The 27,382-nt window shown below is 41.6% G+C and overlaps 2 protein-coding genes across 3 annotated transcripts in view; one reads left to right on the top strand and one right to left on the bottom strand.

Moving 5' to 3' along the window:
- Positions 1-11,104, top strand: part of PLCXD3 (phosphatidylinositol specific phospholipase C X domain containing 3) — a 100,590-nt gene extending 89,486 nt beyond the window's left edge. The window contains exon 3 of the mRNA XM_048930918.1: positions 4,570-11,104. Within this exon, the coding sequence (XP_048786875.1) occupies positions 4,570-4,726 (157 nt within the window). The 3' untranslated portion in view covers positions 4,727-11,104. The remainder of the gene's footprint in view (positions 1-4,569) is intronic.
- GHR (growth hormone receptor) overlaps positions 1-27,382 on the bottom strand; it is a 996,322-nt gene that overhangs the window by 541,367 nt on the left and 427,573 nt on the right. The window lies entirely within an intron of this gene.

Raw genomic sequence — 27,382 nt, 5'->3', positions numbered from 1 at the left:
GTTTTTTTTTAACAGTAACACTTATTTGCCAAAGTCTGTGTACTTTTCTGGAGGGGAAAGAAATGCCACATGGCACTTTCGTCCTGAGCAAGAAGTACCACTTCAGTTCTCTCTGGTGTTGCTAGTAATGGCCATTTAATGCTAGCTTTGCAATCTGGAAGTGAGACCAGTATACCTGTGTGGGTTAGTAATTTCGTACATCACTACAGCAAATCTGTTGTCTGCTGATTAGGGCTCAGACTCTGACTAAACAGTGAAGAGCCCTTTTGCTTTGTGCTCATAGATTTGCTTCTCCTCCTCTCTTGTGCAGAGGAATGGCTTTTTCCCCACATGAGGTCCTGTCATGGAGATCTGCTGCCATTAACGTTCTGTTGTCAGTCTGTGATGACTCAGACATGTAAAAAAAATCCTACCTTCTTGCACAACTAAAATAGCCAAAGAACAATTTTTTTTTAAGCAAATTTTAATGCAATTAGTTACGTCATATTTTCTTTTTGAAAGCTATAATGGATCTCTCAGTTTTGCTGCTTGAACTGATGCTTCTTGAATGTATTACTATTTTTTAAACAGAGTTTAGTTCTGTTGGAGTCCACCTGAGATCTTTCACAGATGGAGAAAAACAGAAAAGTCATAGCTTTGAAAGGTCTATTCATGTCTTTAAGTTTAGGGCAGGGTTTCTCAGTTCAGCTTTCAAACATGTCAATAAATAGTTCTTGAAGAAGTGAAAAACTTCAGACAAATGAAAAACATAAAAAGACACTGGCACATATTTATTTTTGTATGAACAAAGAAGCATAATGGGAAAAATAGAGGTGATAATGTGACTGTCAAAGCTGAGCCTATGTTTCACAGAGTTGTAAATAAAAATCACTCTACCAGCACTATCTGAGAAAGTACATGGCTCCTCAGCTGGAAACAGTGATGTAAGTCATCTTGGGGAATCTGTGCCCAGCTGAGCAACCTAATGGGGTGCCATCTAGAGAGACAAGTTTTGGCTTTGAAGGAATACAGATATCCCAGCAGGATGCAGTGGGGCCTAGTGCAGGCTGTGTCCCAGCTGCATCTTCTGTGCACACCTCCAAGCTTACCTGCAGGGACAGTGGGCTGCCCCAAAGTTGTAGAGGCGGAGGCAGCAGGCTGGAGTGCAAGCTCGTGGGATGAGAGGTCAAAACTCCTCACTTCCTTCTTGCTTAGATACACTGACCAGCTGACCTCTCTCCTGCACAGTTCTGGGCAAGCAGCACTCTTCGGTGTCCTAGGTTCAGAGTCTTGCAGTGTATTTCGCAGCACTGGGGGTTAGAAACCTTTCCTGCTGAAAGCTTTCATTCTGGCTTTGAGGGCTGGGTTTTATAGCTGTGGGATACAAGCTTACATCTATTCTGAAGGGCTGACTGCATTCTGCATGCTCAGGTTTTCTGGCTGCCTGGCTCATAGTTTGTAGATGTTAATATGAGACTTTCCCTCTCAGTTTATTCATAAGGTAGAAGTCTCACAGCACTCTTTGCAGACTAGCTAGACTTTTGATTTACTCCTTAAGCTCTCACTGCATGTCCTTTTCTGCAAAAGCGTTTGAGGCACAGGAGGGTGAGGAGACTGAAGGTTGCCTGATGCTCTAAGGAGAGATGAAGACTGAATTGCTGCAGTTTCAACATTGGCATCAATGGCACTGCCACCACTGTGATTCTGTTTGATTATTGAGAGTGAGTTGCACTAACAATGTAGAAGTGGGTGTAGTTACAGTATGACAGCATGGCTTCAATTAGTAGAATTGTTTTTGCCTAGCAGCAAAGATGCTAACCATTAGTATCTACAGGTGTGGCACATTCTGATGTGTTTGGACTGCTGTCAGTGCTTGCAAGACTGGGATCAGAACCATTGGCACCAGATCCCCAGCGAGACCATTAGATGTGGATAGTAGCAGCCTCCATGAGAGAGCTATGCCCTGGTCACCAGAGTGGTGCTGTGAGGTTCAAGTTGCAAGCTGAGTAGCTGGCACATCCTCATGCTCTGTCACTTTTATCAGAACTGCAACAAAATCCACTAAGACTGTGGTATGTATTGGGTTTCTGGGAGCGTAGTCATGTAGGTGGCTGCCACGCAGCATGGTTTGTGTTCCTCTTAGTAAAACCCTTAATGAGAATAATTATTAGTTTGAGGCATGCAGAGACTGGAAATTACAAGGGAGGGTGAACAAGGTTTGTGCTGCTATCACAAAGACACCCTGAGGAATGTTAAAGTGCGCTTATTCTAGCAATTACTGTGTGCGTGTGAGATATCTGTGTACAGCTGAGCAGAGCCTTGTTTCATGCAGTCATTGATGTAGATCCTCCTTAAAGATGACACTGTGGGATGAATATGGGGAAAGGTATGTGTTTTTCTGCAAATTTCTACCGCAAGCAGAGTTACATGTGATAAGGTCAGTGAAATCTTTTTTTCAGGTATGTATTTTCACGGAGATGCATTCTTTGTTTTTGCTATGCAAACAAGCTTTTTGTTGGATAATCTGATTCAATTTTGACTTATTTTTGAATGCTTGTAGTCTCTTAAACAAAAGATTTCTGTGACTTTATCTGCAAATTTGTGTACAGACAAGGGTCATGCAACTGTTTGAAATATCAGTGAAGTGTAAACAACTCATTTCTACTACCAAACCTATTTGGAAATGAAGTGGCAGGGCAAACTGAATTTAAAGTAGAGCCCAAATCAAAGGGAATGTGACCATCCACTAAGGACTAGATTAATAACAAAAGAGTAGGAAAAATTAAAAGGTATTTTAGAGTATACAGCTGAGTGTGTAGGCAGGAAGCTCTATGGTCAAAAGATAAATTACGTCAGAACAGATTCAGAACAAATAAAGTGTGCCTGAAGAGGTAATTATGTGTCATAGGGGAGTAAAATAATGAGGATATAAATTTATGCGTAAGGAATAAATCTGTGCCTGCCAACACTCAATCAGTTCATCTCTAAACCCAGAATTCACAGAGCTTGAACAGGATGTTGAAGACAAAGGCACCTGCCATCTTAGTAATGGATCCACATGTCATTCTCCAGTGTTCAGCAATTCCAGCTTTCTATGGCTGCATCAATCTAAATATACTTGCTAGTTTTTTTCACAGCATAGTGCTTAAGCTCAGCTTTACGAGCTGGTGCATATGCATGTCTCTGCTTCAGTCCTGGTGAATTAGTGTGTGACATAAAACCCTCTGCTGGTCCTAAATGTATTATCTTAAAATGTATTTAAGCACACAGATACATGTGCTTTGCTTAAGCAAAACATTTGTTTACTGTGTTCTCCTGTAAAATCATGGAGGGTTCTAACTTTAACGTTGTGTATGAGTGTGTATTTTTTGTTAATTATTTTTTGTTTTGTTTTGTTTTGTTTTAAAGACTGATTCTGGCCCCTAACACTACATTCTGTGCCTGCTAACAGTTCTAATAGTTCTTCTTTCTGCAGATCTGTTTTCCCAGAGCTTTTGAGATTTAAACTGCTGCCAGACCAGCATTATATATGGACCTTCTCTCAGTGAAAAGATCTGTGCAGCATGTTGGCTGAGGGAAAAGTATTGATCTCTGGATTTTGGAGCAAAGGGAAAAAATGATCATCTCAGCTGACTGCATGTTTATCCAGTCCATAGATTCTGATGTTTAACTTCATAGCTGGAGCTTGACAGAGAGTGTATTTTTAGGATAGCATCCAGGCTTGTTCTGAGGACTCCAAGTGCTGCAGAACTTACCACAATCTTTGGGATTTACTTCCAACTGTCAATTTCCTTTTCTTTCAAAAATCTGTACGTTACTTTGTTTGACCTTATTAGCTTCTGAACACTGGATATTTTTTCTTGACTGCTGCTGCAGAACTGTGGAGCCCTTTCATTTCCCGTAGCATTTCCAATGATCAGTGGTTTATATTTTTGTGGAATCAGAAGGACTATTTTATACTTCAGCTAGACAGATACCTTTTACACATATCTCAGCACTAGGGGTCTGACATAATAAAAATATGCTGTTTTAGAAAAGGGACTATGGTGCTTTTTAGTTCAGTTACTAATCATTTGTTTTTTATGAACTATAGTTCATGGCAGGGATATTAGTACTAGGAAAGACAGGGTAATGAGTATAGTTTGTATTTATAGTGTATTTGTAGTGTAGAAATCATGGTGGCTTCTGAAAATACTATTTTTGGTATTTCCTTGAACGCTTCAAACATGCTTTACAGATGGCGTTGAGTTCTCTCTTACTTTGTTTTCATAAGTAATTCTCATGGAATCATAGGTCCAGATGATATCAAAAGGTGTCTGGTTGATTTCTACGATTCCATGCAAGGTAAGTAACCAGGATAAGCCTGTATGACCCTCCTTGTATTCTTCTGAGAAGCTGAATACAATCAAACATGCTATATCCAGAGGATAAAAATTATACAGAGTGGAATTTTCCAAAAGCCTGAGCAGTAACCCACGTGTATCCCTCGGAAACCAAGTGAGATCAATGGGAGTCGATATTGGAAAATTCTGCCTCAGTGCATTTGTCTCACTGCCTAATGAGTAATTATTGTTCCTGTTTTCTCCTTAGGGCTCTTCCTGCAATGATGCAGTGGGTCCGAACTCAGAAACCAGGAGAAGGTGGTGTGAATATTATCACTGCAGATTTTGTAGAACTCGGTGACTTTATCAGCACTGTTATAAAGCTCAACTATACCCTGGATGAAGGTGAAGATGACACTACTTGATAGTACTGCAATATGTTTGCTGTTGCGCTATTTAGAATTAAAAAAAAAAAAAAAAAAAAAAAAAAAAAAAAAGATTGCATTTTAAAAGAAATATTGTGTGAACACTGATCTTTCTAAAACACATTGAAGTGTTTAGGGCTTTAGTGGCTGAGCTTAGGGGAAATATTTTAATCAATTATGATCATTTTTTACATTTGTGTTTCACGTGAAGAGCAAAACTAACCATGTTTACAGTGTTTGATATGGGAAGACCATTTACATATTTTCCATGAGATACCAAATGCAATTCTTGTGTTCTGTGGTTGTGAGCAGTGCCAAGAAACTTGCTGCTTTCAGCGCTGTGGGATGTGTGTTGTCCTCTGACTGCCCATAGCAGGATTCCCAAGGTGTGAATATTACACCAGGCATCTGAGGACAATATATATGGCCCTAGAATTTTAAGCCACTACACTTCATCTGTTAGGTGATTTAATGCATTGTATTTATTGATAGCTACAGGTTTAAATGCCTTTGTGAAGTAAATACAAAGTCATGGCTCCAACTCATGTATAATCACTGGGCAGTAAACACAATGCATTACTCAGCTTGCACAGAGCAATGACTAAATCCTGCTTGTTTTTATTTCTCAGAGTGGAGGTTTTCAGTGTCTCTGCCCCAAGTTAAGTAAGTCAGCAGTTACGTATTGATGGCATAAGTCTGTAGTACGTGCTGCCAGTGTGCATTTTCCATGGCTTTAGCAGTTATAGCCATTTTCCTTGGCTTTAGTTAGGCCAACTTGGAGCACTGCTCCTTCCCAGGACCAACCTCACATGAGAGTCTGATCCAACATCCATTGAATTTAATAGAGAAATTTACTGTGTTAGCATAAACTGAGCATGGAATCAATGAGCAGGATTTTGTCATATAGTAGAAATATGCTTTCTGCAGGATTAAAAATGTAGTTTAGAAAAAATAGATGCAGTGTGAACTTCTTTTTGGAGTGCCTGTAAATACAACACTTCTCTACTGATTAAAAAAAAAAAAATCAGTGCCAGTTTCATAGTGAAGAACTGCTGTACTAAGGAGTGTAGTAGTTCAATATCTAGCTAAAAACAGTATGCTATAGTTCTTACATTGTATGTGGGAAATAATGCAGCATAAAGCAAGCTTAGAAGTCTGTTGAGTGGCACTGTTCTAGCAGTGGAATCTCTGATCATTGCGCTTTTAACAAAGCATATAAAATATAAATATATGGAAAAGTTAGTAAGTTATAAAATGAGAGCATTGCCACTGTATAACACCTAACTGGATATAGTGCCATCAGTCAGATGTCCTTATTACATCAATGCATATACACTCAGCTTTGGAAAGCCAAATGTTTCATTTGTACAAACCAATAGATGCTATATTGTCATACAAGGAAAATGCTCTTTGAAATGTGCTTTCTAGGATAAGACTAGGGTCAAGTTCCATTCATATTGCTGGAACTTTCCACTCAGTGAGAAGGGAGAAAAGCGTCATATGGTACTTTGCTATTTTCTGTCCGATGGTAATTACCATCTACCATCAGATTCTATCAAAACAAAAATGGTCTCATTGAAACAGATGAGTTATGGGGGATTTGTTGGTTGGTTTTGTTGTGTTTTGTTGTTCTTGTTGTTGTAGGGTTTTTTTAATCGTTTTATGAAGAAGTGGGTTAAAATGAACACTTGCTGCTATTTTGTACTGAGAGAGGGTGCCTTGAAAAATGTGTGTGTGTGTGTTTGTGTGTGTGTGTGTACAGCAGAGAAACATTTAAGTGTATCTGTACTATGAAGACACATTTTAAATATATGTATACAATACAAGGACATCCATGCACACTTCCATAATGCTATTCTAGAGAAAAAGACTGCAAGTGTTAGGAAGTTATGATGCCTCCTGGACTAGCAGTTGTGTGTTTAAGAGTGTAAAAATCATCCTTAGTGAAATCTGTGATCTAAGCCAGTTAGGTTTTGTACAGCATTAACATTTGAAGTTGATCTAAAATATTTACCAAGAGCCACAGCCCATCTTTGCATTGAAAAGGGGTAGAGCTTAGTGCTTTTATCCAGGACTACACAAGATGTCAGGAGGGTTGGTGCACATCGTTGTCAGTCTCCACAGCTTTGTCAATTAAAGTAATGGACACATAAAGTAAAACCAGAGCATGTGTGTTCAGGAAGCCTGTGCAAACTGTTTTACTTAGTTCGTAATGCGTTTCCTTTTCTTCCATGTGGAGTGTGTCATAGAGAAACATGAAAATGTTTGCTTGTTTATTCGACATGTGGTGTGAAGTGCTCCTTTTATCCTTTTGTGTAACTGAATTTACTTGCTTCCAGATTCTTCCTGTCATTCTTTAGCTACTTAGTACATCTAGGCTATCCTTCTAATACTGTAAAGCAGTCAGGATCTTTGGATGGAGCAAAAACTGGGTTTGTTCTTTTGGATTCTGGCTGACATTCTGTTGGATTTAAGAGCATCAACAGTGAGTTCCTCCTGGGACCCCTGGCTCAAATTTACACCAGACACACCAAGTCTCTCGCTTACACAAGGGTGTATTTAAAGCAAATGTTCTGCTTGTTGAAGAAAACGTGTGTTTGTGTGTGTGTGTGCCTATGTATATGAATAAATATAAAGCTATATCATATCTTCAGCTTATTGACGTTGTTGTGAAATGTTTGCTTAGCATCATTGTATTCTAATTATCATTTGGGTGCTGGAAAATAAAAGCAAAAAGAAAAAAAAAACAACAATCCTCTGACAAGAAGGATAATAGATAAATCACATAGTTTCTCCATTAATTGGGGAAAACATTAAATTTTGGTCAGAAAATTTGTTTTCATTTTGCTGTCGATCTCCTTTCTGTTGGAGAAGCACAGTACCTTATGATGGGGACAGGTAAACAAACTTGCCTTAATTACTAAAATAAAAAAGTGGAGGTTGGGGGGAAGCATGCTATCCACTCTTTCCTGGCGATTTCATCTGTAAGGCACCAAAACTGTAATCAAACTGTCTTGATGGGGATACACTCCCAGCTGGATATCATCTGGGAGATCTCGCCAGAAAAGAGCAAGCCAGAAAAGACTATGCAACACAACTGGACCACTCTAGAGGCCCGTGTTGCCATCCATATGCAGCTAAAACTTTCTGATTTCATCCAGAAATGTGCTTGCAGAAGAACTGCAGGACTGGGTCGGACTAGTTGTCTGACTTCATTCATTTGAGAAGTTTGTACCCGTGTGTTATGAGGGATCCTGCATGGAAAGTTAGAAGACTGTAATTGGACTATCAGAGGAAAAATACCTGTCTACACTGTTGATCTCCATGAGTATCCTTTTATTTAAAATGTGATGTCGCTTGCTGTCAAAGCATTTTCTCCTCCTGTGTTCATTTTCCCCCTTGCTATGTTCATGTATGCATGTGAAGCACCATTGCTTTCTGACCTTTTTGTGTGATTACTTACATTTTCTTTCAGTCATGGAAAGTTACAACTACTTCATACAATTCAAGATGAAAGGCAGTGGAGCAGTTTCTTAGCTAGTGTAAAGCTAAGTAGCTCCATCTTTCAGTTCATGCTAGCTGAGGGTCTCTTCATTTGATGTTGGCACAACTCGTGTTGATGGTAAACAATACAGCAGCTGGTTCTAGGAGTACGAGTCCAGCCTTGGGCAAAGACTCAGAACCAGACCAAAGGAGCCTAGTTTTAAAGTCAGGGGGCTATTCATTTGCTGTTGGTTATGTTACTAGTTGTATGGGTTCTGCCATTTCAAGCCATTCTTTTACACGTACATATGTATGTGAATATATTTGCACATGTGTGTGAGAGAATGTGTGATTCTGTATGCTGGGCTAAGTCCTTCTGTCATACTGATACAGATCTAGGCCATTTCTAGTAACTTCAAAGCATTTACTAGTGTTTTACCCTGGGATGAGAGGGAGCAGATAGTCATTGACTAGTAAGTATGTGCTGTGTTGCAAAGGACATAAAAAAGCAGTTAACTCCGCTAGATTGAAGAAGTGGAGTGCCCTGAAAATATAGCTCTAGTGCTGTTTATGCTGACTATAGTATTTGGAGCATTAGGTGTTAGCAACTGAGCAGACTATTTGGTGACTTCAAGAGTTCAGTTAACATCATTTTAAACTTCTAAACTCTTTTCAGTGGAGTAAAAGCTAATAGCATATATGATGTATTTGCCATATCTCAGTGGTAGCTTCTGTGTTACATACAGTCAATGTTTTTCTGAATTCTATATGTTTACCAATGATGAGGTTAAAATATGCTCTATAATATGTGCAATGTATTGATTATAGGTATGTTGGAGTTCGGTGATGTATTTAGTTTTAACTGTGCTGCTGTTTTGTAGACATGTTTGTGTATGGAAGTATGGATTGTCTACAGTGTATGAGAAATAATAATTAATCCTAAAGGAAAAGGGCAGTTATGTAACCTGCCTTAATGCATTTGCATAATCTTGTTTAAAGCCCATAATTATGTGTTCTGATTTCTGGCATTACTGGGGATTGACTGTAGGGCTGAGTCCCTCACTTCTCTGCATTAAGGAGTTAAACTTGAAGTTACCTGGAGCTCATTTACATACTGATAAACAGAGAATAGCATGTTTGCACAACCTTGATTGTACCTGGTGGCAAAAATGTGGTTTCCTGTGTGGTACAGAGCAAATCACTTCTGCACACACACTGCTCCTGTTGATGCCAGCAGGAATCATGTTCATGCAATTGAAAGGTCTGAATTTCCTCTTCTGGGATGCCGACATGACGTTAAGGTTGTGGTACCCTGGCTTTATGGAAGTGCCTGGATGCTCATGTGCAGTACTGCTCATGTCCCATACTGGAATTTAGCTGTAAGTTTGCAGTAAGAGCTTTGAACTCAGTCCTATCTGTTCTGTAATCCAGATAGGACTGTAAAAATCCTTATGTAAAAAGGATGAATACTTGAGGCTATGCAGCCTGGCCTTGCATACCCACCTACAGCATTCTGCTTTTTAAGAGCCTTGACAGCTTAAATTAAAATGGTTGTAGTAAATTCCTGAAGGCTGACAGGGCCTAGTGCTCTAGGAAGGGGAATGTAAATCTCTTTATTGCCCACAGGTATGACCTCTCCCCTCTACCATTCCTACAACTAAATCTAGTTCTCCTTTTGTGGTTTCATGTGAGAGATGCCTCTGCTTGATTCTAAGGGTGATGCTGAAAGACGTAAAGAACAAAGAGTATGCCTCATGCCTAGCTGGTTTGATAACAGTAGGCAGAGCATTTTTGCTTGGCATGAAGTCAGCCTCAGCAAGACTTATTTAACCAGTGACAGAAGGGAGGCAGAAGTCTGCTTCGAGACCCTCTTCTGTTATCTTTGTCCACCTACAGTGAAGCATCTTTCCAGTTTTCTCCTTTGTCTCTGTTCAGCGTTCCTCATCTCAGCTTTCACATTCCCATCCCTTAACTACTTGTGGTGAATAGTGTTGTGCTCAAAGTGAGTATTACAGGTTTGTCATCCTCACTAGACCATCACAGTTCACAAGTTCTTACAAAGTAGGCTGCTAAAAGATGGCACTGTCTGGTATCTCCACATGGATGTTATCTCCACATTCCAGATGACATATACATGTTCTCTTTGAAGGACTTCACCTTGCCTGGTGAGAAGTCAATCATACACTTTCTCTCTTCAAATTAAAGACAAACTGGATGATAAGCCAATGAGGGTCTCTTAATTTTTAGATGCAGTTAGACTATTTTACTGCAGTGGAATAACAAAGACTAGTCTCTTCCCTTGGTTTTAGGTTCTGCCAGAGTCACTTTGACCAGCAAATTCCTGGAGTGGTTTTGAACTGGAAAATCAGTTTTGCTGTGAAGCTGGGATCCTTAAAGCAGAATCCTAGACTCTGTATTATTATTGAAAATGATTATACAAACTTAAAGTTATAACTTTGGAAGAAATAGAAAGGCTTGTCAGGACAGATGTTTTTTGCCTGTCTCAGACATGAGTAGCTTTAGGATCATTCAAAGTGATAATTAGGATGTTATTGCCACACTGCCTCCTGATGATGTTCAGGTCTCTGTACAGAAGCCTTATTATTCCAAATGAGCATTAATGCATTTGAATGACTTTCTCCATTTCTGTGGGAAGAATGAATGTGTGACACTGAGGACATGGAGCTCCATGTGTGTTGTGCCCACAAAGGTTCACAGAGCTGCACCTTCTCTTTTTAGGATCTACTTAATGGTACTTTAATAAATGTTGTGTAAAAAATGCCTACAGTTCTGTATAGCAAATGTGAATTTTTATGAGATGAATGTGTATTAATGTATAAATAAACAAATAAATACTGTTTCTTTGTATCCAGTGAAACATCTAATAAAGTTCTGGTACCTGTGTTCTTGGTTTACTGCTTCATTGCTATATTTCAGGTGTTATATATCAGAGGCTTCTTAAACACTGTCTTTAAGGTGCTCAAATCAGCTGTTAAACTTGAGCTGTGTTACCATGTCAGAGGCATGCAGAGACTGTCCTGTGAGGGCACTGTGGTTTCTGTGTGACCACTGAGCACCGCAGGACACTGGGGTGCATTTGTATCATGGGAATACAGCAGGCTCTGCTGTTCCATGTGGCAGGGCTTTCCAGGTCCAGTATGCCTCTGCCACTAAGCCCTAGGGCCCCTCTCTGTAGCCTGGATGAGCCCATGCAGCTGTGTCTTGTACCAAGGAGGGAGATGGAAAGAAGGGACTCCCAAAAGTGGATTGTTTCTGTCCTGGTTTGTGCAGCAACCTGATGATACAGAATCATAGAATCCTTAGTGTTGGAAGGGACTTCCAAGTGTCAACTGGTCCAACTCCCCTGCAGTGAACAGGGGCATCCACAGCTAGATCAGGATGCACAGAGTTTGAACTAGCCTGGCCTTGAAAGTCTCCAGGAAGGAGGTGAGGCGTCCACCACATCTCTGGGCAACCTGTTCCAACACTTCACCACTCTCACCACAGAAGACCTTTTTGTTACATCTTACCTAATTCTATGCTCATTAAGCTTGAAACAATTTCCCCTTGTCACCACAGGCCCTGCTGAAGTCCCCTTCTTACTTGCAGCTCCCCTTTAGATACTGAAAGGCTGCTATCTGGTCACTGTGCAGCCTTCTCTTCTCCAGATGTCTCAGCCAGTCCTTGTAGGAGAGGTGTTTATTCAGCGGATACACACAGGTCCAAGTCTCTGCTGCACTGAGGTGTCCACATTCCAACACTCCAGGTGAGGCCTCACCAGCACGGAGCAGGGGGGCAGAACACCTCATTCGCCCTGCTGGCCGTGCTTCTTTTGATGCAGCCCAGGATACAGTTGGCCTTCTGGGCTGTGAGGGCACACTGCTGGCTCATGTCCAGCTTCCCGTCCACCAGTACTCCCGTGTCTTTTTTGGCAGGGCTGCTCTCAGTCCTTTCATCCCCCTGCTTGTATTGGTAGTGAATGTTGCCTTGACCCAGATGCAAGAGCTTGCCCTTGGATTTGTTTGAACCTTACGAGGTTCACCTGGGCCCACTGCTCAAGCCTGTCTAAGTCCCTCTGTATGGCATCCCATCCCTCTGGTGTGAACCACACCCCAGAGCTTTGTGTCATCCACAAACTAGCTGAAGGTGCACTCAACTCCACTGTCGATGTCACTGGTGAAGATATTACAGAGTATTGATTCCAGCACTGACCCACTTGTCACTGCTCTCCATCCAGACATTAGGCTATTGACCACTACCCTCTGGACTCGGTCTTGCAGCCAGATACCTGAGAATACAGTCAGTTGAGATGCTGTTACCTTTAGGAAGGGTATTTGTAACACTGACGCAAAACAGGTTTTTACCAAAGCGTTTTGATTCCAGAAAGTAGTGGTGTACTTAAGCCTCTGAATCTGGGAGAAAAGTAAAAGGATGTTTTATTTTACACGTAGGTGTTTTTCAACATGATAAGCAAGTGCAATTAAAATGCAACTATTCTCTTGGAAGATCAATTTTAAATGGGTTTTATGGAAATAAGCAATTTGTGGGCATATTGTAAGTGATAAATATGAATTCCACGTTTTTGGCCAGGCTTTTTTTGTTCATTGGTGCCCCAGCTGCAGCTTCTGGCATTTTCATTTATTTTTCTCCCTGCAGCTAGATTTCTGAGGAAAAAATTAATTGCAACTAAGTGTATTGATTGGAATCAAAGTAACTTAAATAACTGGTCTTAAATGAGTTTAAACCTTCAAGTGCAAAACACTGATAGGAAGAATGAATCTTAGACATGATTTACTTCTTTTTTTTTTTTTGTCATGGTTTCTGTTTTCTAAAGATAGGTTAATTTTTACAGGGAGCCATTAAGACCTGGCTTAGCAAGTAAATACAACAGCACATCACGTTTGCTTGTTTGCCAAGCAGCAGGCTAAGCTATACATACGCATAGAATAGACGTTATTTTAACATACATTCCTGTACATTCCTCTAATTGTGTTAGGAAACAGTACGTTGTATTTCTTGTTTATACACTTATTTTTTGGAGTTCTTTTTTTTATAGTGCCTCCTGAAGATGATTAAGTGAATTAACATACACAAAATCTACACTAATAAAATTAGTAAATAAATTTGACATGGATCCCAAAGTAAACTCTCTATTGACTGAAGGCTATGGAAAGGGATTTTTTTAAAATAAAATAATTATAGAGAGTTTATTATTTGAATGGGTATTTTTTAGTACTTCTCCTAGCTTTTTTAAGACCAAAAGTCCTCAAATACTTGTACTGTACAAGTACAAAAAGAGAATAAATCCTGCTGGTCCATGCTGCCCTGATCCCAGCTGCCACAAATCTATCTCTCCAGGAGTCTCTATGCCCAGGTTCTTAGCTGGGGACCTCACCCATTTTGTTTTTTTTAATGATTGCACATGTTTCAAGATCAACAAAGTGGCGATTATTTAACAGTAGTAGGCAGTGAATGTAAGCTTTAATTTGGACCACTATCAGTCAACTCTTCCAACACTTCCAAATTAAGGCCCTTGCACTGTGTACACAGTGAGCAACTGAATTATCAATAGAAATCAGCCACTAACAAATTATTCCCAATTTAAATGTTTTTAGCCAGTGAGAAGATTGAAAGACCAATCCATCTGAAGACCAGAGCATAGTTGTTATTTTGTCGGAAGTATGAACTACTTCCTCTTCACCCAGTGCTTAGTCTTCTCCCTCCCCATGTATGCCACTGATGCATCTAAAAAATATTTGAGTTCTCATTGAGCTGGCAAATTTAATACCACATTCCTTAGGGTAATCAAAAAATAAAATACTGCATTGGTCTCTGCACATCTGGAGATTGTATTACTTTACAATAAAACCCAGCAAGCTGCACTTTGCATTTTTTACCACAATCTCATTAGAAGAAATGTTTCAAATGCATTTTAAGTGTGTGAACACAATAGAAGCATACTGAAATGCTTTCAACCCTGAAATACTCTGAATTAGGCAATTGAGGGAGAAGAAAAACATGCCTTTACCTATCCTGAGTCTTAAGGTTATGCAGTCCTTAAACACTTCATTTGATACAGGTATTTTCTAGTCTCATTCAGTAGACTAGAAATTACACATTACGTAGGCATGTGTAATTGACTACTTGAACGTATCCCCAAAACCTCGGTAAATTTGTATAAGGTATCTCTATGAAAGAAAGAAAGGTGCTCACTCCATGCATCACAGCTCTGAGAAAAACAGATTAAAAGAACTCAGGAAAGGGATGGAGGGCCCAGGGTGGCTCCCAAAAGGGGCAGTGCTGCCAAGAAAACTGTTTTGAAAGGTGCAAAGGTGGGAAAACCTCAGACCTGGGCAGTTGCATCAGTAGGCATTGCGTGGGCTGGGGCTGGGTTTGCTTCTTGTTAAGATGCAACAATAAATGCTCCAGATGGCTGGTCTAGCTGGGAGACACAGCTGTATATGTGTAATCTATGCAAATATATTGTTTTCTTGTTCCCACAGGGTCTGCGATGTCAAGGAAGGATATTCCTTACTATCTTTTCAGTATTATTAACTATTGCGTTACCAAACTGCTTCCCATTCAATTCAAATTCATTTCCCATTCAATTCAATTCATTCCCATTCAGTATCCAAACTGTCACATTTCTGAATCTCCTAAATACCTTATCATGACACTTGTTCACTTTCCAAGGAAGCAGTGGGACACACAAGTTGGTGTGTGTTTCAGATGCATCTAGCACAAAGTGAGCAAAACACACAGAATGGATCCCTTAGGGAGCACATGAGCCAGTTGTCTGAGTCCTCTGTGCTCTCCTGGCAATGTAAGAGAACACAAGAATCCTATCTCTTGGCTAACGTTCAAATCCAGGCATGCAGTGTGTTGCATTCCTGACAGTAAGCAAATGCAGTTCTTATCCTGAGCACCCAGCTCCTGCCAATCTGGGTGCAAATCTGGCCTGCAGTTAGCTGAGAGGAGTAGACGTTTCTCTTCTTGTATGCTGCTGCAACACAAAACCCATAGAGAAGGTGAAGTGTTATATTTTAAGCAGCTTTTTTTTCTGTCTAGACCGTCAGCATTTGTCACTATGTAGGAATGGAGCCAGGCACAGCCTAAGATGGCTGAGCAGGGGCATGCAGATAGGGATGAGACTGGGGCATGGATTGATGGCTGCACAGGGGCTGAGTTGGAGACCTGGGCCCACAGCAGCTCAGTACGTGGTGTTGGTATATACAAATAATGGAATAAATCACCATTTATTCCCTTGCAGTAACATGAAGTCACCCCCACTCACTGAAACACTTCTCATATGACCCCAAATCTGAGCAAACTCCTTTTCTGATACCTCATGTATCTGCTAGCTCATACAATTCACCTCTCTCTTCCTCCAATTACAGTGCCCTAAAAAAAGAAGCATGAGAAACCAGAATACAGCATAGTGGATGTACTTCTGCGTATTCAAGTCTTGTAATCATACAAAGTCACGCAAACTCCCACACTGGCTGATACATTTTAACAATTTATTGCTATTGGCCTGGTTCAAAAATAAGTGTAATAAGTGTCTGATTTTGTTTTTTTAACTGAAAATAAGTATTTGCTTCAACAAAATTAGCAGTGAGGACAGCAAACAGCTGTAGCTTATCCCCTAGGTTGTTGAGAAACGTATTTGTCATCTTCCTGCCTTTCAGTCCTGTAATAACTGTTACATCAGCACTGAAATAAACTGCAAGTAATGGAGCAAAAAAGTTCATATAGTTAGGTTGAAAATGTGAATCACAGCAGGGATCATAAGGAAAGAAGCAGAAAAACAAAGCACATCGTTTGGCAGTGTTCACCTAAGCATCTTTTGTACAGAGTGCAGTTTCCTTACCCCTTCTTGAGGAGGATGTGACAGCTCTGGAAAAGTCTCAGAGAAGAGCAACAAGGATGAGTGACGCTCTGGTTAGCTACCACTTCAGTTAAGTCTAGTTCAGGACTCTTCAGGCTGGAAAAGAAGCTGATATGAGGGTGAGAGAGACCTAAGGACATGGTTAATGATGGTACCTGATAGGTCATGTTGATAGTTGGACTTGATGACCTGGAAAGTGCTGTGTTTTTTAAATTAGTGGTTCTTTACAGAAAGGGTTGTTAAGCACTGTAATAGGCTCCCCAGGGAGGTGGTGGAGTCACCATCCCTGAAGGTGTTTAAAAACCATTTGGATGCGGTGCTCAGGGACATGATTTAGTTAGGGTAGTATGGTCAGGTCATGGTCGGACTCGATCGTGTTTAAGGTCTTTTCCAACCTGAGCAATTCTATGATTCTATAAGATTTGGTGGTTCTATGAAACCCTGAATGGCATGGAAGGGTTTGACTGCAACTGCTATCCCAATATGAGCAGGAAGCCTCAATGGAATCTTGTCAAAGGCATATTCAGAATGAAAGCAGGCAGATTCTTACCCATGCTAGTCACACTGAGAAGCTCCTCACCCCAGGATGCTGGGGGCTGAGTATTTTCATAAGCTCAAAAGCTTATCAGATATGAAAAATAAGTGTATTGGTGGTTGCTAAATATACAGAAGCTGGATTAATCTCAGAGAGTCCCACATGTGTAAATGGTTAGTGGCTGGGGAGGTGCTTAGAAGCTGCTATTTCATAACTGAAAGGAAAGTTATTCTGTCAACTCGTAAAATCAGAGTAATCTTTCACACAAATCAAAATTCAACAGAGCTACAGTTTGATAAATTGGAATAAAGTTAATTTGTGATAAACTGATGTGTAGGAAAACTCTGCTTGGATAGCTCACCATTGAGCACTCCACTGATTTGTTATCCAGGATGACAGAAAAATTCAGGCTTCTCTGTTTCCATATTAATCCTTTATAATACCATTGGCTAGATAGGATGATCAGATGTTTAAAACATTATCTTGAGGGAGAAGATCTTGTTATGCCTTCATTTGTCTATTTGATGTAGAGATTTTCATAAATCTGTCTCTGGCTGCTTGTCCGATGTGTGTTTGGGTAATATTATTCTGTGGGCTGAAGATTTCTGCATATGATTTACAGCAATGTGGAGCACCAAGAGCACTTCATTAGCTGTAGTCATGGCTTGTCACAGGGCTTGGTGTCCAGCTGGCTCACATGTCTCTTTTCCATAGCCCGGTCTAACAAGCTGTCTGTTGTGTCTTCATGGTGTGTGTTCAATGAAATAAAAACCACAATGGCCTTTTCCAGATGAAAAGCATGCAGGCACACTGAATGCTACAGGATGATTAACTACCTAGTTGCAGAAATAGTAATCATACCCACAAATCATGAACTCACACAAAATAGCAGTGCCCCAGTTAATCAAACATTTTAGAGGGGAGTTTGTTGTCTGCGTGAATCACTGCATTACTGAGGCTCTCGTATAGTCAGATCAGGTGCTTTTTTTGTAATACGAGGATTATTACTCTGTACATCTGTTCGTACATACAACATACTCTGCAAGAAATTCAGGTAATCTGTATTCTCCTTACCAGGGCAGCTAAATGTACAAACTAAACTTGGCTAAACGTTGCTGTCTGTGGGCAATAACAAGCCTGCAGGTGAGGGACAGGAAGGGTATGGCAGCAGGCACTCACACAGCCTGGCAGCACCAGTGCAGGCTGCACAGCCCAAGCCCTGCAGTCTTTGTTTGGGAATGGCAAGACATTAGCTGAGAGAGAGGGAAGGGCTGGGAGGCTGAGCTGCTGAAATTCAGCAAAGCAGAGCTGGTCGCATGGCAGGCAAGGGTCGGTGCAGGCTTTCCTGCATCTGCAACCAATGCATCCCACCATTCTGTCCAGGAGCAAGCATGCCTGGAGGACCTCAGCCCCCTCAGGGCTTGAATAAATGTTCCTGGTTGTATAACACTTGGGCTGCGATTTATCCTGATGATGACATTGACCATTGAAAACCAGGAACAACTGAATGCAAGCGCATGGCCCCCTTGCTGGAGCCAGGTAAAAAGGGTCTGATTGCTGGAGAAGGGAGTAGAAATGGCTCTTCTGCTCTCAGATGTTTGTCATCTTCCCTTAGCTTTCTTTTTAATAAAGCCAAAGTCCTAAATTAGAGATTGCTAAAAGGACTTGACAAAGAAAACTGCAAATTAACAATTTATGATAAAGCTGCTTTTCAACATTCAGAGCTGCTCTTTCTGAGCATTGAAAGTGTCAGTTGTGCAAAGGCTGCAGTTAACGAATATGCGTAAAGTGTGTTAATTTGCCTGTAATCATAATGTTTAACACAATAGAGCTCCAAGGAGCCCTGACATTCTCTCTCTGCTGTTATCTTTTTGCAGCTATGTAGATTTTCAATTAAATAAATACAATTTTTTAATGCAAAAAAAAAAAAAAAAAAAAAAAAAAAAAAAAAACCAACCCTCAGTTTAAATGACCAAGATACCAATGCGAGAATTCAGGTATATGTTACTAAATTATTGCTCAGTGAACCGTTTGCTATTTTTTCATTCACCATTTTCTCCGATATACAGAAAAAAAGAAGGTAAAAATTCTGGAAAAATTAAATAACTTGGAGAATTGCGCTGACAATCATGCCTGTTAGCCCCTCGTGCACAGAGAGGAGGAGATCTCATGTCTCCTGTCAAACCAAAGCCGGTTCAGGATATCTGGCAAGGAAGCTGGAGGAATGTGCCTGGGTATGTTATCATCTCCTGGGCTTCACAGTGATGGCTTCATCACCAGCGAGGTGTCCCCAAAGGCTGGGGTGACCAGCATGAAGGCAGAGCCAGCCTGATCATGGGGTGGCTGTGTTGTGTTAGCCAGCATCTGCAGGTCGTGACCACAGGGACACTGGGTGGTTGCTGCCTCCATTTGATCAGGTGGAGAAGTGGAGGGAGGAAGTTTAGCAGAACCCTCATGGAAAGAGAATATCCATGCTAAGTTTTGGTGTTTTGTGGGACCCAGTGCACACCCACAGTTTGTTATTAAACATGAATGGGATCTATTTTCAGATCTGCATCAGCATTCTCTTGCTTCAAAGCAGTGAATTCCACTGCTGCATGGAGTAAAAGCTGCAGCGTTGAAGCTTCTCGCGCTATTCCGATGCATTTAGCATTTATAATACTCAGTTCAAGAACCTGGTTGGTTTTACTGAAGGGCCATATGAAGGAGCTGGGCCAAACTGTGTTTACAAAAGTTTGTCAGTAAATTTAAATCTTGTTCTTCTCCAAAAAAAACCTGAAACAGCGATTGTGCCCTGCGGGCATCATGTGTACACGTGTGAGCAACTGCATGTTAGTAAGTGCTTCTGTGAGGAAGCGGTGGCCTTCAGAAAACAATTATCTGGTGCTTTCATGTCTTCCAGGTATTGTTTTTCTATTTGTTTGTGTTTGGTTTTTGGTTTTTGTTTTTCTCCTGTTTGAATAGTTTGTTTCCTGGAAGAAACTGCTGTTTTTCAACACCAAACTGCCAATCCCTCCTACGTTAGCCAAAAGTTTTGGGCAGGTTCTGTAAGGCAGCAGTGGTACCTTCAACACTGCACAGTGCTGGTCTGTGCCTCCTCAGTTCTCCTCTCAGATCTTTTACATCACACGGAGCACTTCAGTACCATCAGACATGCACAACAGAGTATATTTATTCAAGTACTTACACTCCTAAAAATGGCCAAGATGGAAAGAAACGAAACAAACAAGTTTGGGGATCTTTCTATTTTATTGTTGCAAAGAGGACAGGTAGCTTTAAATAGTAAAGAAGATGACATAACATATTTTCCTCCTGCTGTTCTTCATGCATCTTCTGTCAAATTGCTGTGAGGTGGGGAGCTCAGAGCATTCTGACCTTACAAATGGGAAACTCACTTTTTTTTTCCTGAGGAAAAGGAGATCCTGATTCTTTGCATCAATTCAGTTGCTTTTCTAGGGGTTAGGGTGCAAATTTGCACATGGGATTACCTTGTGCTGGCATCTCACAGCACCTCCCCCACCCCCAGCACATCAGGGACCTCACGGTGCCCAAGTGAGATGCAAAGAGCATCATGCTGGTGCTGGGGTTTCTACAGGAATCCTGCCATGGCCAGCTGTCAGCTAAGCAGGCCCTTTGGGACTTTCTGTTTGCAAACCCAAAAGACAACCATGGACCTCATTTGATGGGTAAAATATCCACTTTCGTGACAACATTTTTCTTCCTCTCCTTTACCCCTTCCAAGCGCAAAGCGTGATAGAGAAGGTGCAGATCCTGCATCAGAAAATGAAGTTCAGCTGTGACTTAAAGATCCAGTTTTCTTGGTTTTCCTGAGGTCTTTGAAAAGTTCTTCTAACACAAATCAACAGTTTTGTAAATTCTCAAGGGAATAGTGCGATTAGGCTTCCAGTATTTGAAACATTAAATCAATGTTTTAGTAACCTCTTCAACACTCCTGCCTTGCGCCAGAAAGAAGACAGTAAGCCCAAATACAATAAACCAGCATGCACGTAAGCACTAGGCAATATCTGTGCCCCATCTGTCATGATTTCTCTTGGGAGAATGTTCTCCCCATGGTACTGTTCTGCTCTTCCCCTTCTTTGTCTGTACCTGAATGTGCCCTAGTAACCCACAGTGTGTGATTTTGGTACTATTTTCTTTATTCAAAAGCACAGCCTCTGGATCACATCATCTTTCATTTTAGTCAGACTGTGAGAATTCTGGAGCTGAGGAGTCTTCACACATAGCTGCTGTGAGATGTCAGTTGGGTCAAGCCTAATTAGATAGCACACACTCTGGATACTTTTTTTTTTTAGTAGACAATTGATCATTCTTTTCTTCAACTGCTCTAACTCTTCTGGGAGACCTCAATAGTCATCGTAAAAATAAAACCAGATTCCTCAAATTGAAGTTGAATCTCATTCATCCATAAGAAAAATAAAGTGGAGTTAATGTGATGACGTCAAAACCCTGTTATTCTTAATTCAGGTATCTTGTTCAAAAACAAAATTCCTTCACTGGGTTGGCCTTACAGAAAATGACCATTTGTGCTATCATCGTCTCCAGTCCTCCAGCTCTGATCAGCGATCATCTCTCCCATGCACTCTCACCTTCTGTTGTACTTTTGGGGCTTCCTGACACTCCACCTTAGATGAACCTCTTACTTGACTTGCCATTAATGATTTTCTTATTTAAAAAAGCTCCAACCTCTAGGATCACAAAGAATTTTGAAGTGAAGAGTCCTTTGCTGTTCTACCCTGTGTTCTACTTATGACCTTTCTTTTAAGTTTTGACCTTTGGCTGAAGGAATGACCTAGTGACACCTACTCTTACACCCATGGCTGTACACCCATAAGTGCATCGTGTTGTTTCTACGAAGATTAGATAATTTGGATCACTGGCTTCTGCAGTACAGAATCAGTACACGAGTGTCAGCTGGACATTAATGACTTAAATTTCCTTTAATGAATTGAAAGGTGTTTTGCACGACCTTCTTGCCTGGAGTAAATGGCAGAAAAAGAAGGCAAATCTCTGATGCAAGTTGTTTAATTTGTTCATTTGGTCTAAATCACAGCAGCAGAACAGTCAGCTTTCTTTTCAAGGCCCATTGTCTTTAGCAGAGCTAAAAAGCCACTCACTAGGACTATTTTTAGAGCTAAGCAGCTGTTGCAGGTAATGTACAGTGGGTTTTGGCAATGGCACTGTGCGCTGTTACATTTGTTTGAGGTTCTACTACTTAAAACATGGGGATAGGAAATTGTATAGCCAGACCCATGAACCCTTTCTCAGGTGCCAGCAGCTGGCTGTGATACAGCTCCTGATGCCCCAGGCTAGAGGACACACCATGGTGGTCTGGAGCAGCACTATGGAGCGGAAACCACGACTAGGGCAGCCCACCATGCTGCCAGGCTTCTGGAAGTGGGATGGGTGGATTAGTGGATAGATGGAGAGGATGAGAACAGTGGTGAAGAGCAGTAGTAGATCACAGCTGTACTGCAGATTGAACAAGAGAAGTGAGTTGCAGAGGACTTGGGCATGTACAGGGAATGTGTACAGAAGCTGCAAGCCAGGGCAGTGGATGAACAAGCACTTGGAATAGAAGGGCTTGGTGGAGAAAGCATGGGTAGAGCAGCAAGCCTCAAAATGCTGGCAGTGAGCAATACTGATGTTGATGTAGGGGCCAATTCTGATGGGTCAGCCATGAGACTTCCTGTGGGTTAAATCCTGGTGGGCAACGTAGGCTTGCATCTTCACCAGCTTCATCCTTCGGCAATCTCTGCATGTCATGGAATATCCTGAGTTGGAAGAGATCCACAAGGATCATTGACCCCAATTCCAGGCTCCACATGAGACCACAAAAAATTCAGACCCAGTGTCTGAGAGCATTGTCCAAATGCTCCTTGCTGGTCTCTGCAGGCTCCAAGCACAGAACAAACCCCATCTCAGGTTGCGGTGCCAGGGAGAGGACAGGAGAGTCCAGGATGCAGTGTGATGAGAATCAGAGATGGCTGTTATCAGTGTCTTTATCCAAGAAAATTAACAACATGATGATTTCAAAGTGGGTTTATTGGTGTACAAATCTTTTCTATTTTTTTTTTAAATAGGTGAATAAACCACTGAGTCTAAAAAAGGTGATGGAAAAAAGCCAAAAATGTAAGTTACTTGGCAAAATCTGTAGAGAAAAAGTCATGGGACTGGGTGCTGTAATTTCTAGTTCCTAACCTGTTCGGTTGTCTGAGCTACACTTCTACACTTTCCTCTGCTGCCCTATCTTGAATTACATTAATTTAATTACTTTGATAGAAACAGAAGCAAGACCTCAGGCTGGGATTTTCAAGGGCAGTTGAAGACCTTGAAAGGGCAGTTGAGGACACTCACTGCTGGTTTCTAGAAGATTTCTCTGTCTTTGAATCCTACTGAAAACCCAGGATCTCAGTTACTTCTAAGTAGTGCTATAGAGAATTTGAAGTTTTGTTCTCCTTTCTGCAAAGCAGGGCAGAACAGTGGTGTGTATTCTGGTAAAGCCATTCATTGCTGTATTTTTTGGCCATTGTTTGCAGTCATTTTCTTCTTTGGCAGGTGAATATACAGGCAGGCTTTCTGTAGTAAATGTTTAAGACATTTTCACAGAAATGCAAAACTAAGAGTTGTGTGACTTATAACAAAATTATAGCATGTCCTTCTGTATCCAACTCTTGAATGCCTCCATGGTGTGTTAATCCAGGTGCTTTAGTGGTAAGGCTGAAGACCATAAACTCCTCCGAAATGGATGCTTTTGTCTGCCCAAATAAGAGAATTTAATGTTTTCAGTGTCAAAATGTCTGTCTCAGCACCAGTGACTCTGATCCTCTTAGCACTGCCAGCTGCAGGGAGGGGTGGTATGTTACCTACCCTTTGTAGCAGCACTGACTTGCTTGGACCCATCAGTGCTTTGGGCAGCGGAGCTATGAGCATGCTCCCCTCCATTAGTCTCACTGTGTGGTTCCAGCCACTCTCACAGTGGAGCACCCAGCAGTGAGAGTAGGTCATACAGATGTTCCAGTGGACATGCATATAGGGTTATTCTTGGGGGCTGAGGTGCACACAAATCTGCACAACCAGCTGTACTCTGTGTGCAGACCATGCTCAGGTGAGTGCATGTGCAGCATGTTTAGCATGTGGCTCTTCTGCGGAAGACACGAATGTCAGCGTAAGTTGTGAGCATCGGAGACCTCCAGTGACTACCCCTTAGGATGCAGAGGAAGATTGCATCCCTTGTGCTTTGCCTTGCCATAAATGGATGATGAATAAAGCATACTGAGTCATGAAGAAGAGCACAGTTCCCATAATTGCAGGTGAGCACTGTGAAGATGACATGGCAACACCACCAACTGTGAGTTGCAGAGAAAATGTCATCCTGCAGAGCCACCTGCTATAGAGGCATGTTACCTTTAAAACATCCTTAGGATAATCCTCAGCCCTGCTGCTGGGGTGAAGGGCCAGCAGGTGCACCCCAAGGCCTGGGAGCAACTGAGGGCATGTCCTTATAATGCAGCTCTCCCTGCATTAGAAGGACATAAATGTGACTTTCACCTGAACAATTTCTGTCTAGTATCAAGACTGCATCACCTCAGAAGGGCGCACAGGTGAGTGTTCACGCATGTTTGCAGCGTGATAGCTATGAAGCTGTATTTGAGAAAGAAAAATCCTTTTAGAGTGTGTGGGAAGCTGTTCACAGTACCACACTCACCCAAGCTGTGGCAAGGATGCTGTGGTGCATCTCTCAGGGTGAGCAGGCCCTTAGCACTGAAGATTGAAGTGACATGTATTCATGTAGGGAGGGGAAGCAAAGCACCATTTCCAGATCAGTCTTTTTTCTGTGAATAGTTTGTGTATGTGAAGAGGGAACAGTTTGTACAGAGCTTTCTGTGTAAAGAGGGACCTGTTTCTGCTGAGGGTGACTTGTGGAGCATGCAGACAGACACGGGCACACATCCGTCATTCCAGCTGCGACTTTGATTACAAAGATCTAACCATATCCTTATTCAAGCTATTTGCTAAATCCATCGTGATGGGTAGCATGTCATGTTTCTTGGAAGCAGCCTGTTTTGGGTCACAGAGTGTAATTAAAGGCAATTAATGCAATTACTCACAACTGCGCTGCTGAAAATGCTCCAGATGCCATTACAGCATAATGTTCTGCCATAGGCCCCCACAGTCTACACATTTATGTCCTCCTAATGTGGTTGCTATGGTCAAAACAGAGGGTTAGTAAAGGGAGAAAAGTATGTTTCATTGTTCTCGGCTCCCCTTAGTCTGGAAATTTCAAGTGTGCCAGTCAAACCCTAACTCTATTTTTCAGTTGTCTATTTCTTGACCGATGGAAAGAAAGGAGACAGGCTGGTGTGTTGGGTGATGAGTGCCATGGAAAATGGTCATAGCTAAAATCTAACCACTGGGATGTAAAAAATATACTTTACAGTAATCTACTCTATAATTAAGTATATACTAAATGTGTAAACTTCCACTAACAAGTTTTATAATTATGGACTAACTATTCAGAGGGACTTAAACTTGAAATCTGAAAGACTGTGTTGCAAGCTTCAAATTTTTCCTCTGGCATCCAGCCTTGTCTTTCCCTTCTTTCTCAGCTGCTGCCAAGTAATTTACAGTTCAAGAAAGGCTAATGGAGCTATAAACAAAGTGCAGATGCCTCTCACATTTCCTTTATTGGGCTGTGGTATGAAAATAGCCACTGCTTGCAGAGGAGGGAACATGAGTAATTACAGAAATACCTCGCCTCCTGTTTGTCTGCAGCTCAGGTATGCCATAAATCATCTTCTGTCTTCAGCAGGGTTGGCCTAAGGAACTAAAACCTACCTGCATTCACCTTCTGTCCTCTGGGCTTATTTCTGTGAAGTGTGCTTTGTCCTACTGGGATGATCATTAACGTCATTAAGTTTCTAAAGGATTGACTACAGCAAGCTTGGTTCTAAGAGCCGTTTTAGGCAGATAGCAAGATAGCTTCAGATCACCTCATGAGCCTGTCGGTCACTGTGCACACAGCAAAGTTCTGCATTTCCCACTTGCATCAGCATTAATAAAAAATAACTCAGCTGAGCTGAATGGTGTTAAAAATGTTCCACAGTAATGCAGTCATGATGGTTCTCTTTAGCACCAGGTCTAGGTTGCCTCATGTTCCCTATGCCCTTGCAGAAATGCAGGTGCTGAAACACAGGGCAGGCAAAACTCACCGTCCTGCTGGGACCCCTCTGAGTTCCACCAGGGCCAAGTCCTTCAGTTGGGAATGGCTGCAGGAAAGGGGAGCCACAGGACTAATTTAATATTTCTTTTGCACTGATGAGGTGAAGAACCCGGGATGTGTGCTGGCCTGACAAAGAAATGTCTTCCCACACATCACACACCAAGCCTATCTCAAGTATCTTTAGCCCATCCCGACTGCCCCACTTCTACTCCCATCCCACTGCTCAGTGCCAGAGCCAGATGCGGAGGTGAGCTGGGGTCCCCAGCTGGGTAGCGGGTTCCGCTGCAGCACCATGGACAGAAGCCGTCCCTCGGCTCCTCGTCAGGAATAGCACTTGCAGTGCCATTGCACTGCGTTCAGCTGCACCCCTTCTCGATACTTAGAGCACAAATTCTGCTGAATGCCTTGTGAAAAACGAGACGTTGAATAACATGCCATTGGTGGGGGAGATGGCTTAATCCGACTGCAACTGAGCCACCACGGCAAGTATATAAATGCAGTTCTTTCCTATACAGTAACCAAAAGGATTTTCACAAACCTGGTCACCATCCACTGATTCAGTTTTGTCGGGGAAAGTAAACAATGTGCAGAGTAGTAGCTTCAGAGGCTCCCAGTCCAATGGATAATCAAAGCTAATCCAACTTAGTTAGAGGCAGAAGATGTGATGTGAAATCTTACGTTAGTGATCAGTTTACTATAAATGTTGTTTATACTAATGTATGAATACATTTAGGATTCAAAGCCATACTGACCTGATCCTTGCATTCGTTGCAAAGCCTTGATGGTTTCCTCCCTGGTGGAGTCTGGCGATGGGACACAACCAAACTCAGAAGTACCAGAGAATTCCACAGCGAAGTCTGACACTGTCCTTAAGGCTGCCCCACTGTGCACGGCTGCGATGATCATGGTGCTGTTTTGCCTCCAACTCAGACAGAAAGAAGAACAAGAACTGAAGCTGTGTAGGCTACCGCTGGCAGCCACCTCTAGTCTGTTTTGGCTGGGGTTTGAGCCACAGCCCTCAATTTTACCCAAATCACTACCAGACACTGTCAGAAGCCTGTGGTCCTGATTTGCCCCAGAAATACAAGCTATTTGTTCTCTTGGCTCTGTCATGTCCTTTAGATGTGACTTCACAGTTTCATACCTGATGGAGTTAGGCTCTTTCAGTACCTGGCATTTGTCTTTTATTATCGTGATAAAGACACTGATCACACAGAGTCTGGAGAAAAACAGACACTAGTTGCAGAGGTGATTCAGCACAGCTCTTGATGAGTGTCAACTTACAGATCAAATTAACCAGTGATCAAATAAATTAAAAGCTCTCCCTCCATTACTTCTGACCGATCTAGTTTCTTAGCGGACAGTTTTAAAAAACTGTGATTTAAAATGTTTATTATGTCTGTGTTAAATGCAGTCTATATTTTATGCCTGTAGTTTGAGTTCAGCACAGAAAAGCCTTGAAGTACTTTGTCTGTTAGTGCTCCCTGGTGGTGAGGTTTGCCTGCAAGA

Source organism: Lagopus muta, chromosome Z (assembly GCF_023343835.1).
Source record: "Lagopus muta isolate bLagMut1 chromosome Z, bLagMut1 primary, whole genome shotgun sequence".
Classification (NCBI taxonomy): Eukaryota; Metazoa; Chordata; class Aves; order Galliformes; family Phasianidae; genus Lagopus; species Lagopus muta.
The sequence above is the reverse complement of the archived record's forward strand: the minus strand, read 5'-3'. Positions and strand labels throughout refer to the sequence as shown.